Source organism: Agelaius tricolor, unplaced genomic scaffold, assembly GCF_023055355.1.
Source record: "Agelaius tricolor isolate 1412-34295 unplaced genomic scaffold, bAgeTri1.0.p SCAF_26, whole genome shotgun sequence".
Taxonomy (NCBI): Eukaryota; Metazoa; Chordata; class Aves; order Passeriformes; family Icteridae; genus Agelaius; species Agelaius tricolor.
This window is the reverse complement of record NW_027269286.1, coordinates 7677859-7694670: the sequence shown is the minus strand read 5'-3', so window position 1 is coordinate 7694670 and position 16812 is coordinate 7677859. Positions and strand designations below refer to the sequence as shown.

The 16812-nt window shown below is 43.3% G+C and overlaps 1 protein-coding gene across 1 annotated transcript; it reads left to right on the top strand.

Moving 5' to 3' along the window:
- Positions 1-241: 241 nt before the first annotated feature.
- On the top strand, positions 242-13961 carry RGCC (regulator of cell cycle). Its single transcript, XM_071448409.1, has 5 exons — positions 242-471; positions 642-818; positions 9994-10101; positions 11637-11699; positions 13343-13961. Exons 1-5 carry the CDS (start codon positions 435-437, stop codon positions 13348-13350), a joined length of 393 nt encoding a protein of 130 aa, XP_071304510.1. The 5' UTR covers positions 242-434; the 3' UTR covers positions 13351-13961.
- The last annotated feature ends 2851 nt before the right edge of the window (positions 13962-16812 follow it).

Below are 16812 nucleotides of genomic sequence, written 5' to 3'. Positions count from 1 at the left end.
CACTGCAAGCGAGCTGCTGCCTCCTCGTCCTGCTGTGTGCCCTGTCCTGCTGGCAGTCCCGGGCCTGGGTAAGGCTGACCCAGTCCTGTGTTCCCGTGGCAGTCCGTCCTCGCAGCCGGCTCTGACTCCCGCTGGATCCTCCCTCCGCAGCACACAGCCGGAGCCAGGCTTAGCGCAGCGCGATCCTCCCGAGGGAGCCGCGCTCCCACTGGCGGCCGGGCGGCCACGGGCGACGCTTCCCGCTGGCGGCGGCGCTGCTGGCGGGACCGCGGCGCCGGGACAGCCCCGGCCGGGCGCACCTGCACCGCCCGGGGGCCGCCTCCGCTCCGCCCCGCCCCGCCGCGCTATAAGCGGGGCAGCAGCAGCGGGGCCGGCCGCTCACGCTGGCGGCGGGAGGCGGCAGCGGCGCTGGGGCATCTCCGCCCGCCGCAGCCATGAAGCCTCCGGCAGCCCAGCGCCCGGCGGGGCAAGGTGGGAGCGGCGGGCGGGACCCCCTTTTTTCCTTCTCCTCCTTTTTTTCTTCTCCTCCTTTTTTCCTTCTCCTCCTTCCCTCCCTTTCCTCCGCCGGGGTGGGGGCGCGGGGGGCGGGCGGGTCAGGGTCGGGTCGGTCCGGTCCTGACGTCGCTGTCGCCGCCCGGCAGGGCCGGGGGAGGACGGCGGGGACCTGGCGGAGGCGCTGGGCGAGTTCGACGCGGTGCTGGCCGAGTTCTCCTGCCCCGCCGGCCGGCGCCGCTTCTTCTACGGCGAGCACCTGGAGCGCATGAAGCGGCGGAGCAGCGCCAGCGTCAGCGACGGCAGCGGCCTCAGCGACTCCGAGAGTGAGTGTCCGTCGGTCCGTCCGTGCCGGCTCCGGGGGCGGGGGGCGGCCGGGAAGCGACGCTCCAGAGCGGGTGCTAAACCAGCACGTCGCCCTCTCTGAGCGGGGCAGGGACGCGGCTGTTTCTATAAACGCAGCTCCTTCTCGGTCACGTTCTGGGCTGGAAGTGCAGGGATGCACAGTCTGGCCCCGCTGGTTCTATCGCTGCTGTTGGACGGAGGGGAGAGTTGCTGGAGCGGAGCCTGAAGAGCTGCTCTGGGAGAAGGTCGGGCTGCGGGACACCGGGACATCTGCAGTGAGAGATGTCCCTTAGGCTCGCAGGGACTGCCCGCTGTGTCTCGGTAACCAGCATCATCTGGACACAGCGAGCGAGCCAAAATGTGCTTCCCACAGCAGCTGGAAACTCACCCAGATTTCCCTCTATATGGATGGTCATCCCCCCGTCCACGAGAGGGTTATCACTGTTTCAGAGGTGCTGATTTTAAGCTACCTTGTGCCCAAGTACACTAGATGTATGTGAGTGGTGTGTGCAGGACATGGAACAGGAAGGGAAGAAAGCTACTTGGAGCAAGAAAATGTAGAATTGGAAGTAATTTTTTTCTGGTTAACATTGGAAAAAAGTTCAACCCCTCTTACTGGCTTTGCTAATCAGGGAGAGAAAACATCTTTCCTCTTCCAGATAGTGAGGCTGGCAACTGCTGTTCTCTTTGAGAACAGTAGGTAACTTTTTCAGAAATAAGTCCTGCTAAATGCAAAATATAACTAGTTTTGTTGATTTGGGTTTTGAGCTTGGTTTGTGGTTTTTTGTTTGTTTGTTTGTTTTTTCTTTGTTTTTGGGGTTTTTTTGCTAAGTTCCTAACTATATGGGAAGCTTGTTGAAATTTACTTGTTTGAGGCTATTTGTAATAAGACTGCTCCTCTAATTTCTGCTCTGCTTCTTTATCAGTCATGAACTTCAGGTGCCATTCTGTTGATTTAGTGCTTAAACACTAATGCTATCTCCCTAGTACTTGAGCTGTGAGAGCAGAGAGTCTCCAGATTATCGGAGCCCTTTATTTCATCATCATGGATGGAATTCATTTTGTTGGCAGGTATTGTTTTACCTGCCCTGAACTTGGATACCTTGCCTACACTGCCTTTGGGTTTTTTCTGTGGAAATACATGGATCAAGATGCTATTTTTCTGTTTCATAACTTGAGTGTAAAACTCCTTAGAATCTCTCTATCTCCAAGGAGGATTTTGAACTGTGTGCCCAATTTAGATAGAACATTTTTCTTTTGTATGGCCAAGGGTGTGTAAGGTGAAATCTGCCTTTACTGAGTCAAACTGGCTGCCCTAGTGCTTATATTTCTTTTGCAGTCTTTGTTGTGATAGGTTAACCTCTCACATACACTTATTCTGTCTCACAATCGAGACACTTGTAATGATAGAGTGAAATAATTTGCTGCTGGAAATTATAAAAACCCCAACCCAGTATCTAGAACTTCCTCTTGTATGGAGAATTGCTAAGTAACTACAGACAGCTATCTGCTATGGTTCAAAACACTTAAATCTTGAAAACTGCTTAAAATTGCTCTGCTAGAATTCACAAGAAGGCTCTTTGGAGGAAGGTGGCAGTGCTCTCTGGCAGGGCAGAAGGCCTGGTGAGAAAACAGCATGCTCATGTAAACAGGCAGATCAGATCGTCAGGAAGATCTGGAAAATAAAAATCTGTGTGCCAAATCCACATGGATTTAGGCTGAAGGCAGTAGTGGGGTTAGTAGGATAGACAGGGTTTGATGGCTCTATATGAAGTCCTCAAAGATCTTGTATGAGGAACTTGTCAATTTTTCAATTCCTGTCCCATGCCTGAGTTGCCCCCTTGGTGATGCATGGTGTGAAAGGTGGCTCTGGAGAGGTTGAAATCGCTGGACACTGGCATGTGAGGGACCAGGAGGGTGCACCAGGGTTTATGAGCTATGTTCAAGGGAAAGGAAACAAAACCAGCCAGCTCTGCTCATGGCTTAGGAAAGGCCTGGTGAAACACTTCTTCCTAAAGGAGTTATTCAGTGCAGTCAACTTTTTATTTTGAAGTTTTGGTAGGGTTGGAGAGGACTTGTGGATTTATGAAGAGCTCCTTTTATAAAACAGGCTCTAGTGTCTGATGTAATCCAGCTACACGCCCTACGTCTATTTTAAGAGTAAGTGTAGGGAGTTGCCTACTTACCCAGGTTCTTTCAGTTCAAACTCAAGTATTTCTTGGTTTATTTTCCCTTTGATTTCTGTAATTTAGCGTTAGCCAGTATAGTGCTGAATTCATGCCCTTGCCCTTACTGTGATAAGGGTTAGGTTAAAATACCACTGCAGAATCAAGGGGTAACTGGGCTGAAAGAGTAAGTTCTGATAACATGAATCTTTAAAAACCATATTATCTGCAGGTAGTTTGATCATCTTGTTAATGAAGATTCTTTATATCTTTGTAAAATCTTGTTATCCAGTGCCAGGACTATTTCAAGCACACTTTATCATGTGTGTGTAGAACAGTTCAGACTATTGTGTTTTAGTGCTACCTGTTGTTTGCTGTTTGATCTAATCCTCCTAACTGATGTGGTGTGGCTGAAGATATGTATCTTTTGGCCACTCCTGCAATGGTATCTTTCCACTCAGGGATGGAACTGTAAGGGAAGGAAACATTTTAAACTGTTGCAACTGTTTGTTTCAGTGCCCCTGAATCAGCCTTAAATTCAGTTTCATGAGCAGCTACTAACAGATGTCAACTGGTTGTACTTGAACAGTATTGTTTAGTTGGGTCAGGGAAGCCTTTCCTCTCCTGGGGTTTCTGCCATGGGCATGAGCCCATTTAATTTAACAGAAAAGTTTACAGAAGAGCTCTGTCAATGCAGTTAATCCTGAAAATATTCTCTTAACCTTAAAATCTCCCAAGGGAGCTAGCTCCAAAAATACTACTTTAAATTCTTAAATGACATATTTCTGGCTCTAGAGAAAAAGTAGGATTTTGAAGACCCTGTATGAAAAGTGGGTGCAATAGTACTTTGTTCTCTCACATCTTGTCCTGTCATTGGACTAAATGATCTTTGGACGAGGTCTGGCTTGGCTGTGTCTGAGCCTTGTACACAGCACAGTGGACTCTAGACCCTGCAGTAACAGAGGCTGTGAGTGCAGCTGTGTGTGATGATCTCTGCCCACGAGTATTACATTAACCACCACAGCTGACTGGGTTAGAGCTGGAAATCATGATGCAACTGCTGAGTTACTCCAGAATTCCAGAGCTTCTGGACTGTGAGTACCAGTTATGTTTCAAGTTGATGCATTCAAACGAATTGGAGCCCAGCAGCTTCGTTCTTTAGGTTATTAATTGTGCTGGAGCTTCTAAGCTGAGGAATACTTTATAACTCTTTGCTATTCACAGCATATCTGGGCTGTGATAAAGGAGGATTTGTGCTAGAGAGTGCTGTGCTGGCAGAAGGCACTTGTGTAGCTGCAGCTGTGTTAATGAACTTACAGATAGCATTGTCTTCTTGTGTTGGAATAAGCTTGCAAAGAAGAGTGCAGGCTTGCCTGTGTAAAATGCATGCCCAGTCAGTGCCAGTACAGTTTATGGTAGTGTCAGGACAGCCTGCCAAGTTTAGACTTAGGATGATGAATGGAAGTTGGACTTTGAGAGGTTGAGAAGGGAAGTGCTTTAGTGTTTCTTGGGCCAAAGTTACAGTAACACTGAAAAGCTACATCATAATCTGGTGTCTTGCTCTCAGAAATATTTGACACTTGTAGCTCCATGTTTTCTTGAGGCAGGTTCAGCTTCCTGCCTCTCTGTTAAGAGCATTGCAAGATAATTTCATCAATTCAATTCCTGTGCTCGTACAGGCAGCAGTGTTCTTTATAGTTATTTTTTAGTGGTAAATAAATGAGCAATGCCTCATGGATTTCAAACACAGGAAAGAAATCCTGAGTGCATCTAGAACTTTTAATTTTATGATTTTAAAGTCAAGTAGGTGCAGGGGTTGAGCAGGGTCTTTTAACACTCAGTGCCTGGTGTAGTGCCAGCACTTGTGTTTCCATGGATGTGGCTGTGGATGTCTCCAGGTGCTCCTGCTAATGCCTGGGCCATCCAGACATGAAGCATCAGCCCCTGTTAGAACTGTAGCACTTACCCTGACAAACCTGTTTGCATTGTCAGTCTTGTAATATGTGACCATAAAGAAGGCAAAGAAAAAGGCAACAGAAATGATTGAAGATGTAAAATATTTTCCAAATGCTTAAATAGCCTGTGACTGTCTGGTGAAAAAGAGATGTTTTGGGTGGGGACAAGACAGTCTTCTGGAGAATCCTAAGTGACATTAGGAAAGTGACTGCTACCTCACCAGTATGAGGAAGTCAAATTAAATCAGCATGCTTCAAAGAAATGAGGTGTTATTTCTTTCATGAACAGTTAAAGATATTGCCTTAAGGTATTATTGATATTAAAAGTTCACATACTCAAAACCAACTTGATAAAATCCCAGCAGGAGGGATGGGGCCACTGGGGACTGCTCGGGCTGGTGCCACTGGTGTCTCAGGAAAGAGAGTGGTACCTGCATTGGGAGAACTTGGGAGAGCTCATCCTGCAGCTCTCAGTGTGTGGCTGCACCACTTTGAAGCTCCTCTACAGTCATCTGCTGCGAGTTGGTGTGAGAAACAGGATGTGAAGTAGATGAGCCTTTGGTCTCTGCAGCAAATGCCAGTCTTGTAACATGAAAAGGAGGTAGATTGTGCCTGTGAACTTCCTATGGCTTGTCTCAAACAAGAGAACAATAAAATGCTTCTAATGAAAAAAGCGAAGACTTTCTCTTCTGGAGAAAGTCCCTTTTATTAAATGATCTGAGAAATAAACTTTTATTACATTACTGATATGCACAAGGGGAAGAAAAATTGGAAGTTTCAGGTGCATAGCCTTCTTTACAGGTATTTCAATGGGCTGAGAAATGCAATTTTCAGAAGATTTCCTGTTCTTGTCACTTCAGCATACCCATTGCTCTTACTCATTAGAGAGGAAGATTAAGTAAAAGGGAGGGCTGGAGTTGGAAATTGCCTCATAGCTGGTAAGCATAGGGGGGGAGTGGGAAGGTAAGCTTTGTATATAATGAGAAAACGTGCTTGTGCATCTGGATTTCAGGCTTCCTCGATCACTTTTGTGTAACTATGTGATTTGAAATCCTTTAAATAATGATGCTGAGATGTGTCAATAGAGAAAAGGTGTCATTTTTTTAGTCCGTATTGGAACAGATGTTTGTTAGCTAGGCAAAATCCCCACAAAAATAAACAATGCAGCAAGTGTAACTGTGATGATGATAAAAATAAACACTGTCCTTGGGGGCTGAAACATACACATTTTGAAACAGGCTTTTTGTATCATGAATATTTCTCACTTCTGCTGGTGACATTACAATTTCCAGATTTTTTTCTGCTTTTTTTAGCAAGTAGGCTATGTTCTGTTAGGAATTATTTGTGCAGTCTGCTCATTAAGTGCTGAGTTACTGTTTCATAATGAATTCATGATTTGTAGACACTTGAGTGGACTTGTGAAGCTTTTCTCTGAAAGCTTTATGGATGTGCTTTTACTTTTTCCCTTAGAACTTTTCCCACTGAAAACTGCAGTAAAAATGTTACCAGCTCCAGTGCTCTTCAAAACTGAGCCATGGTACTAGAAAGAGCATGATACTAAAGAAGCTACACAGCTGAATTTTTCCATTGCCTGTTTTGAAATGAGTAGTTTGAGGTTTTCCTCCTTCAGTCCATTACTGCCGAGAGCCTTTCAATTGCTCATTTCATGGGGCCATTTCTATATTTACATGGTGTTGCCATGGTTTATTTTGTGGTTTAACCATACACTGGAGCAGTAGAGTTATGCTAACTACAGATTACTTTGCCAAAGTAAAATCCACCCGTATTTGTTCCTACCCTCTAATTTTGCAGTGTAGCCTGACTGATGCCAATCAACTCACTGACAAAACTCTCAGAATTTAAGGCCTATTACATAAGAGCACAGGCACTAGAATCAATGTAGAAAGTGAAAAACAGGTAATGAATTACAAACTTGTGGTGGGAGAGAAGGAGCTGGGTGAGGAAGGACAGCAGCAATGAGATCCTTGGCATCAGCCCCTGGCTATTGGGTTGCAGAGGATGTTGTATTTGTTTGGCAGTGGAACTCTTCCAAGAGCCATTATTGGAGGTGAATGAGCAAATCTTGGCTTTGGCAGCTGGTAGAGAGCAAAGACTGAAGTGTCCTTTTCCCAGAGCTTTCTGCCCTACAGCCACCCTTTGCAAAGAGGATATTTTTCTGTGCTGCTTGTCATAAGTATTTTTACATTGTTTTCAGCAGTTATGGTGACCTTGCTGGTGGAGTCAGTGCATTCCTCCTTATATCACTAGAATTTCTGATGCTTGGTGGCATGAATAAGCCACAGTCAGTAGCTAAAGTATATTTTTGCTTTGAAAAGATAAATGTTGATATTTTCCTGAAACTATTATGACCATCAGAAGATAACATTGTTATGTGAAAACATTTCACCTTTTGAAACTGGGAGAAAAATAGTCAGAGATTTAAAGCAACAGTTTTGTCATATTTTGTCTTTGCCCAGTTGTAAATATTTCCCAGCATAATGTTTGTGGAAGCCAGTATGAAATTACATTTTCTGATGTCAACCCAGCCTTGCCACATTTGGTGTCTGGATGTTAGTATCAGAGAGTTCACATTAAAAGTATACTCAGATTTATAACCATAGTTCTCTGTATTTTTTTTTAATTCAATGAGCCATAAAACCTTTAAAATATGAATTAATTTGGAAATTCTTGTTCTCCCCTTTTTAAATAAATAGCCTGAAAAGAGTTTTATCTTTGGTCTGTTCTGTCAGTGTTTCAGTGAACTACAGTCTTGGCTAGAGCACTGTTTGTGTCAGCTATTACAAGTTACTTGGGGTTTTGTCCTGAACAGCTAGAATTTTCCATTCTGTGTTTCTTAGCCACTGGGGTTTGCATCTTGGCTGAAAAAATGTAGCCTCAGTAGGCAGTTGTTCTGTAAACTGATTTCAGAGGAAATTTGCCGTACCTTTAGTGGAGAGAAAGTATCAGTTAATGTACAGGGTTCATGTGGTGTGGTACAGCGCTGGTGGCACACATCACTGCAGAGCACTACCAGATTTCTTTCATCCTTAGGTTATTTTTAATGTTTTTTTCTGTTCTTAGGAGCTACTTTTAAAATGGCTTATCTTTCCCCCCCATTTTTATATCTAAAATGATCTTATTTCTGCATTGTATTTGTGAAGTCTTTCTTGCATTCAAAGTTCCAATTGGTTGGAATCCAACTGGTTCCAATAGCTTGGTTTTGATCTGCTGAAGTTTAGAGAGAACTGAACTTCTTAAGAGTGGAGATAAAGGAATTGCAATTAGGGGGTAGTTTGAAGAAGCCATCAAACTCTATACCCATGTCTACAAACAAGAAATGTGGTGGCTGAGCAGGTGGCAGTAGCCCCAGCTGAGAGATGTCAGTCACGTCATCACTCCTGTTTGTGTGGTGCTGTGGGCCATGTGTGTTTGCCAGAACAGGATCTGAGATGATGGCAGAGGAAACTGAAAATACAGCCCAGTGGTGGGCCAAAATGCATGGGAAAGAAGAAAGTATTCCAGGTTGAAGCTTTTCTCCCAAGTCTTTTTGGTGTGTATTATAATAGAGGCGAGCTTGGAAGCTGGCAAAGAACAAATAAATCAGCTTTTATTGCTGAGGGAAGATCTGAGAGGCTTTGTAGGTGCAGTTGTCTGGTCTGCCTTGTCACTGTGCCTGTGTGCTCCTGTGGAAGCTGCTTTTGTGCTGGACAGGACAGCAGGCCAGAGGAGGTGGCTGGGGACACACACTCTTCTTCCCAAAGACAGCTGAACTTAAGGCCCAGGTCTGCCAGAGGATGGTCTCAGTGTCTGCTGTCTGGAGACATCCAGATGTTCAGTAGAGGTGCAGATGTGCAGATCTTGGCCAGGCAAGCTGTGGGCCTGCCCCTTTTGCCAATTCATCAAGACACCCTTAACTAGCTAAAGCAGTGCTCTCCTGGCACAGCAATGGGACAGGCATCCAAGGAAGTGTGAGAGTTCTCTCTTCAGTGGGCTTGGTGCTGCAGGGCAGCCCCTCCCAGGCTGTGGCTCCAGGGAACAGGGGCTGTGTGTGCTGCAGGGAGCAGGATTGCTGCCTCATGGCAAGCAGTGTGATAGTCATCACCCTGTATATTAAGACATATATTGACATCCTAGGCAATGTGCAAAGAAAATGGAGACCCTGGCCATGTTTGCATCTCAGTGGTGTCTTTTTGTAGAAGCACAGTTTTCAGGTCACTGGCTGGACACTGCAGGAACAGCAGTTTTAGAGTCTCTAGTGGGATGACAGAGCCTCCTTCCAGTGGAGCCAGGACTAATACTTGGGGTGCCCCTACACATAAAGATACTTTTGGATGCTTTTTGAGCTTAAGGCCTTCTCTAAAATACAAGAACATCAAAATGGTATTGGGGCCTTTTCTGTGCCTTTCCAGGGCATATAAGGTTTTCTTTGAAAGTTCACCTAAAATAAGATTGCAGGATATCTTGTGTACCAGTGTACTGCTTCATGAACTCCAGAGTCACAGAAGAAAGGAATTAAAAATGCCATGCCTAAAGCAGCAGAGTAATGTATGGAGAAAGGGGTGTGCTTGCTTTGGGGATAAAGGACAACCCTAAATATATTCTTTATTCTGGGGGGTTGTCCTTGTCCTGGAGCTCTCTATTCGGGGGTTTTTGGTAACTTTTGAACAATTTAGGTAACAGAGTTTCCCAGAATATTGTGAATCAGGCAGGTCCTACTAGATCTAATTTTGCTGATAAAGGATAATTGTAGTTTCTGTTTAATTTTTCAAATGGTGCTGACTTCAGGGAAAGCTAACACTTTCCTTATTGGTGATGAGGATTGAGCCTAGGCCTGCTTTCTCTTTAACAGTAGGAGTGGGAGCAGCAGCCTTCACACAATAAAGGGTTTATTTATTCACTTCTCTGCTTTTGAAGACTTTTAATTTGAGTTCTGCAGACTTAGAAGTCTGTATAGGAAAGGCTGCATTTTGGGTTTCAATTATATTGCAAACTTGCAGAAGGTGTCAAATTTACTTTATAATCTTGCTTTTTTACAGGTGCAGATTCCCTCTATAGAAATAGTTTCAGTCTCAGTGATGAAAAGCTCAACTCTTCAACTGCATCTACTCCAAGCTTGCCATCCCCTTCAGTAACTCCTTGTAAAGGTATCTTAATTTTAGCTGTTGGCATTTCTTCCTACTCTCCAATTATATGGGCTTCTTGCTGGGAGCCAGGATTCACATGCTTGCATGGTTTGGTTTTTTTTTTTTTTTTCATTTTGGTGTTTCTTTTTTAGGTGGGTTGTTGTTTTTGTTGGGTTTTGGGTTTGGCTTTTTTTTTTAATGACAACAAGACTAAGGATTACTACAGATCCAAGTATTGTTGTCTTGATTATAAATGGCAATAGCATTCTGTATCTGTACTTTGCAGGTGGCCTGGTAAGTCTTTTGGTTTTGAAACACTGAGCTAAAAAAATTGTAGTTTTTTGGCTGATAAGGAGTAATTATTAACTTGTGTTACTTTTTTACTGATGCAACTGAGTGGCTTAAGTGTCCCATGTCTCTCTATAAAAATGCTTAGCCTGCATGCAGGGCTAGAGGGACTCCGCTGAAGCCATATGCTGCCATTTAAGTAAACACAATTGCTCAGATCCATACAGACCTTACACAGTGCTTATACAAACCATGTGTTAGCAATTCCTTCCTCCTCTGAAGCGATGCTGTTGCAAAAAGGCTTCTGTCTTACAGCTGATCTGACTTCTCAGAACAGTGTTTCATTCAGGTTAACTTGGATTAACTCTGGAGCAGACATGTCAATAAGTGAGCACTCATATGTTTGTACTACATGGTGCTTTTGTTACAGCTCTGCACTCCTCAGGTGCCTGTTCAATAGCCTTTCACACTTCCATATCTTTTCCACAGTGACCAGTCACAAAAAAACAAGTTAAATGCTTTCTTTTCAATTAGTGGGACACTGGGGAGAAATAATGAGTAACAGTTTCTGTGAAGTAGCAAAAAAAGAGCTCAGCTGAACTGTCAGGAAATATTTGGTGAAGAATTACACTAAAGAACAAGATGCTCTTCCTGATGAGAAGACAGAGTTGACACCGGCTTGGCAAAGACCACAGACATGAGATGAGGAAGAAACTTGCAGTAAAACTAGATTGAGTGGAACCAGTGGTGTTGCCAGGAGTGGAAAATTTGGTGGATGTTTGGTTCCACGTTTATAGTGTATGGACCAAGATGAAAGGATCTGGCAGCACAGCAAACCTGTGATACTGACATGATTTTAAAGGGCAGAGGTTTGAGTAGGGCTGGGAGCTCAAGGGGTTGATTAGGGCCATGCATGCAGCATCTGAAGAGATGAAACAGGAGAGATGGCCACAGTAGCAAAGACACGGGTTAGTTGATAGGTATCTTTTATTCTTCACTGCAGCCCCTTCTTTTTAAGGAGACTACATAAAGTATTGCTTTGTGTTGCTTCTGTCAAGTAGAAAATGATGAAAGCTAGAACTTCAGCTCAGTCTCCCATGTTCTCCAAGTGCTTTTGGACATTGCAGTAGCTCCACTGAACTTTGCTGATGATAATCCACAGCATCTTTGCTATCCCTGAAAATAATTCGGAGGCCTGTGTGTTTCTAGTGTTTCTTCTAGCCAGAGAAACATGTCATGTCTAATCAGTGTTGCCCCTTGTTTTGCAGCAAAGCTTGGAGACACTAAAGAGCTGGAGGACTTCATTGCTGATCTCGACAGAACACTAGCAAGTAAGTAGGTTTTTATTAGTTGCTTGCATCTCACTTGGAACTTGTTACAAAGAATGTTGAAAGCCAATGTATAGGGAGAGAGGGAAGAGAAAAATAGAAATATTTTATATAGTGTTGTTTCCTTTTAGTTTGCTAGTCCTATGGATCATTATCTGGATAAGAAGGTAACACAGACTAAACTCAGACTCTGCCTGAATGTGCAGTTTATCCTGTGTGACAAAGGCTGAACGCAATGAACCCCTGGTCCCACCTCTGAGTCAGCAGCAATTCACCCCTCCTTGACAGTGGATGGATAAATAAACATCAGTTTCTTAAATACTCAAATCTCAGTTTAGAAACTGGTGATCTATTTCATCATTATAAAGCCAAGTAACTGGAGGAGTGTCCTTACGTGAGGAACAATCTTTTTGTTCTAGACTTTGCTTTATGAAAGAATGAAGGAGCAGATATCTGTATCTGTTGACTTAATGTCAAAATCTTATTTGTGCTTGTTTTTACCAGGAATGGAACTTGGATCACTTTTTCTGCTACTATCTAGAAATTGTATCTTTCAGCTATTCTTCATTATGATTTTTAAAGAAAAACAACCAAAAAACAGGCCAACTGTTGCCAGCCATGTACTCTGCCTATTCCTTTTGCTTCTTCCTCTTGTTTGCTTCTTATGTTGTGGACATCATACCATTTCTTTTGCGTTTCAGGTTGGGTTTTTTTTTATGTGGGACTAGGCTATAGAGCCCAAACCAACAAGTTGTAGGACTAGACCTAAATAGCAGTATAAACAAAGCCCTCTCAAACTATGAACTGAGAGTTTTGTGTGCTCATTAGGTGTTTTCTCTTCCCTGTATTTCTTGAAGATATGGACTTAATTCAAGACAGCTGCCCTTATGAGTTCCTGCTTCCCTGCTGTTTTGCCTGTATCTTAATCCTGGTTTCACTTCTCATACTTAAAATACATTTTTTAGTTTCCTGTCTTCTGTCATGGAAGTCAGCTTGAGCTAACACCATCTTTACCACAGAAATGTAATTGACCACTCTTCTGAAAGAAATCCAAGTTTTTGAAGGTTTGTGTATCCCAAACTGACAAATATTTCCATTGCTGTATCTTGCACAGCTGTGTTGCAGCTCTAAAGGGGCTGCCTAAAATTCGTAGATTTTATTTTTCCCTTGCAAAGCACATCAAGGGTGAAGGCAGGAACTACCACCTGCTCTGTGGTTTTGTGCTTTTTTTTTTTTGGTGTGATTTTTTTTTTTTTAATCCCAACTAGACAAATCTCCAGTGATCTCAGCAGAGTTTCATTTGTACAGTTTCACTGTACAGTGAGGAAGAAGTCCAACTTCCATCTGGCATTTATCACCACATTTTTGAGGAGTTGTATGTATATGCTTGAGGTTACACAGAACTTTGTACAGATACCTTTTGTTGTACAGATAGCTTTTCAAGCCTAATGCACTTGTTAGAACAGTACTTGCCTTGTCTTTTTAGCACACCAGCATTTCAGCTTTCATGTTAACTTAAAAAAAAGACATAATTTGGCTTGTCAGGCAGTCTAGCAAGCTGGGCATAGGCAAGTGTCTGATACGTCAACAACATGCAATCTTATTTAATAGAGAGCTTAGTGATCTTTCTTGTTCTGTATTTTCAGGTATGTGAAATGAATTTTCAGCATTGTGCTTGCATGTGGTTGTCCTCTGAAGGATAAGTGACATCAATCAGTGAGAACTGCTGCCCTTGTCTGATAACTTTGCTCAAGATACCCTCTGAACATAACCTTTGTGAACTCCTATAAGTATTTAACTGGCAACATTGGTTTTGGGGTTTGGGTTTTTTTGGGTGTTTTTGGTTTTTTTGTTTTTTTGTTTTTTTTACTTTGCAGCAGATGGAATAACTTAAATGTTAGAGCTGTATTTTGCTTTAAAATATAGCTTGAATTTTAATTTAAAGTTGCTTTTATGCAAATATATTTGTAATTTTATATAGTTGAAGACTTTAATGCTTTCTCCATTATAATATATTTTTGTATGCAAATAAATAATGAACTGAAATCCAGATGTCTGTAAGCTTTCTATGAACATGCAAACTCTGAAATATAAGCACAAATTAAACTCTTACTGAAAACAACATGCTTTAAAATATCTTGATAATGGTATACTTCCTGTTAGGTAAAATTTCTAATGCTAGTTGAATGTGGTTGCTTAAATATGAACTTTTTGCTACGTAAAATTAATACAAGCAGGAAAATACTAAATTGGGTAAAACTGTTACTTCAGATTTGTGTTAATACAAATGAAATAACACTGACTTAGGTGTTACTGTTCAAATGTCTACTATTTTAAACCCTGTGTAAAAGCTGATTTGAAGCTCTCAGACCATTTGACATGAAGCACTGGCTCTTTGGAAGGTCAGACATTTATGCCCATCAGTTTAGAGGTGTGGAGGTGCTGTACCACTGAGACAATGCTTGTGTCTGGGTGTTTCTGACACCAGGCCCTTGGGTCTGGAACAGTCAACCACTCTGAAAAGACTTCCTGGCCATCACTGTGGTGCTGAAAGAGGGAAGGTGAACCTGTGCTTTTACAAGGAACCTGATTCTTTCCATGTGCATTAGGCACTGGGAATGTCATTATGTGAGCTCTCCTGCAGCTGCTGCAGGCATTACAGCTGCCTCTGCTGTCTGAGCTGTGCTCCCCTGGCTGTTCTGACCAACTGAGCTGGGGCTGGGCTGGTTTGAACTCCTAATTTTGACCTAATTTTGACCAAAGCTGTCTAGTGAGCAGTTGCTTGAATGGTTCAGTTATTGTACCCCATATAAGATGTGTTATCTTTGAGTGTGTGTGTACCTGTGACACAGATACCTGCTTAGGGGAGCTTAAAGGACAGATTTGGACCTGGATCTGCAGCTTGGGGAAAACCTGCTGTGTATTTCCTTATAGGAACATCATAAGAATGGTGTAGATCCATCTCCCTGGATTTTAGATTTCCTAAAACTTGGCCAAAACATTTGGTTTTAATGAACACCATATGATTTCTTCCCCTTGCCCCCCCAATCCCCAGTTTTATTCATTAGTAAGAAAAAAATTCTGAACTGGGTACATTTTTATCAGTCTGAAAGAGTCTTGAGGTTGCTGTGTGGGTTCTTTCCTTCTTTCAGGCAGGAGGGCAATGTAAAGTGGAGCAGTGTGTGGTGGAGTGTGCTCCTGAAGAAGAAACTTTCCTTTCAGCATTTCCTACTGCAGATTCTGTTGGCAAATTGTCCCATAGAAGAGAAAAGGAGTAAAATGATTTAGGAGGGTAAAGCTTCATGCTTTTGCAGCAGGTTAACTTTCAGATCTATGAAGGTTTGAAACAGTGATGTCCTTTTCCTTGCTCTGGGACCTTCCCAGAGGCTCCTGCACCACAGGAACCCCATTATCAGCAATGTAAAATTCACTGCTGCTATGCTGTAATCATACAGGAGCAATTATTCCTTTTTGTGATGGGTGTCTGGCCCTCCTCCCCAGCCCCAGATGTGAAGGGATTCCTTTGGCTGGAGTAGGACTCCTGTTAGCTGTAGAGAGTGTGCTTTGAGCAGGAGCTGAGGGAAGGGGAATCAGGACAGCAGGGACAAGCATCTGCTTCCCTTTTAAGAAACATCCTTAGCATAAGGCATGTTTTTAAACCTGCTGGAATAGCAGCAGCAGTTCTGGCTGTTCTTGTGTATTTTAATGCTAGTTGATAGTTTGAACAAGGGGGTGGCCACTCCAAGTGATCCTAAGGTGGTGGGACATGGACAGCTCTTTGCTCCTCTGTTCCTCGGGTTGGATTGTTTGAGACATGGGTTTTCCACTTCTGTGTGTTCAGTTGCTGCTTGATCCTGTTGAATACTCTGTGCCTATAATCAGTGTTTAAAGTCAGCTGTCTCCCTTTATAGGCTGAAATCGCCCCATCAGTGCAGTGCTTTGGAATGGCAATAATTTGTCCTCACAGACACCAAGTTTTGAAGGTTTTTCCAGTATAAGCAAAGGTTTTAGCGAGGCGTGTTCCTCATTTGGTCTAACGTCAGTGGTGATGGAGTTGGGGATTAAGTCACCATCTGCTTGGGTTTTTTAATCTTGTTTATGCATGAACAGGTGGAGACTTCTTGCTTATACAGCAGATCTGGAGATCATCAGCTGCAAATCTGGGAGTATCTTCTGTGGAGCTGTTTATCTGAATTCCTGCCAGTTTATGTTCAATTTTCAATGTGTCAGAAGGAAGGCACTGATGTAGATGTCATTTCACTGGAGGATGCTTATGACTTATGTTCATCATCTGATTACATATGGCACTGAAAAATGAATTGCTGGAAAAAGTTCTGTCATGCTTTATCCCCAATGAATGTTGCTGGAGACTGCGCTGTCCTTATGGGCCTGGCTGAATTTTTAGTCCTTGTTTTGACCTCCCTCTCATGCTGCAATGCTGAATTTGAATTCAGAAGAGTCTCAGCACTGTTGTGCCAGCACCATGCACCCAGAAATGGAAATGAGCAGCTTAGACTAAGTAGATGTGTTGGCACAGCTTAACCTGTGGAAGGTGAGGTGAAACAATTGCACGTGTGCTCTTTACCTACTGCAAATTCAAGGTTAAATGGATTAGTTTAACCCTCCATCACCAAGGCTTGAGCTAATGTATCTTATCTTGGGCTTGCTGTTGACTCTGTGTCCTTGGTGCCAGCCAATACCAGGTAACACATTAGCTTGGTAACCTTAATGAGGGAGAGGGACCAGACAAAGGAGATATTTATGTTTTTCCTGGGTTGTGTGAGCATCTGCAGCCTCTACTGATGCACTGACTGGAATTTTCTGGCTAAGTGAGCTTTTAGGAGTGAGGAAATTGACTGGAATTTTCTGGCTAGGTGAGCTTTTAGGAGTGAGGAAAACAGTTGCACTGGCAGTGATGGAACTTGGTTGTAAGGGAAGGGCTCAGCCCCTGCTGGCTCCCATGGCCCTTGTGCTGGTACCTTCTCCCCTTCTTTGTTACTTTGTGGGATTTCTGGTACGTGCTGGGTGTGGAACTGATTTCCAGCAGCATTGCCTAATCTGAAGGGTCAGAGAGGGCAGGAGAATCCATGCTCAGAGCTTCACGGGTTCTTTTAGG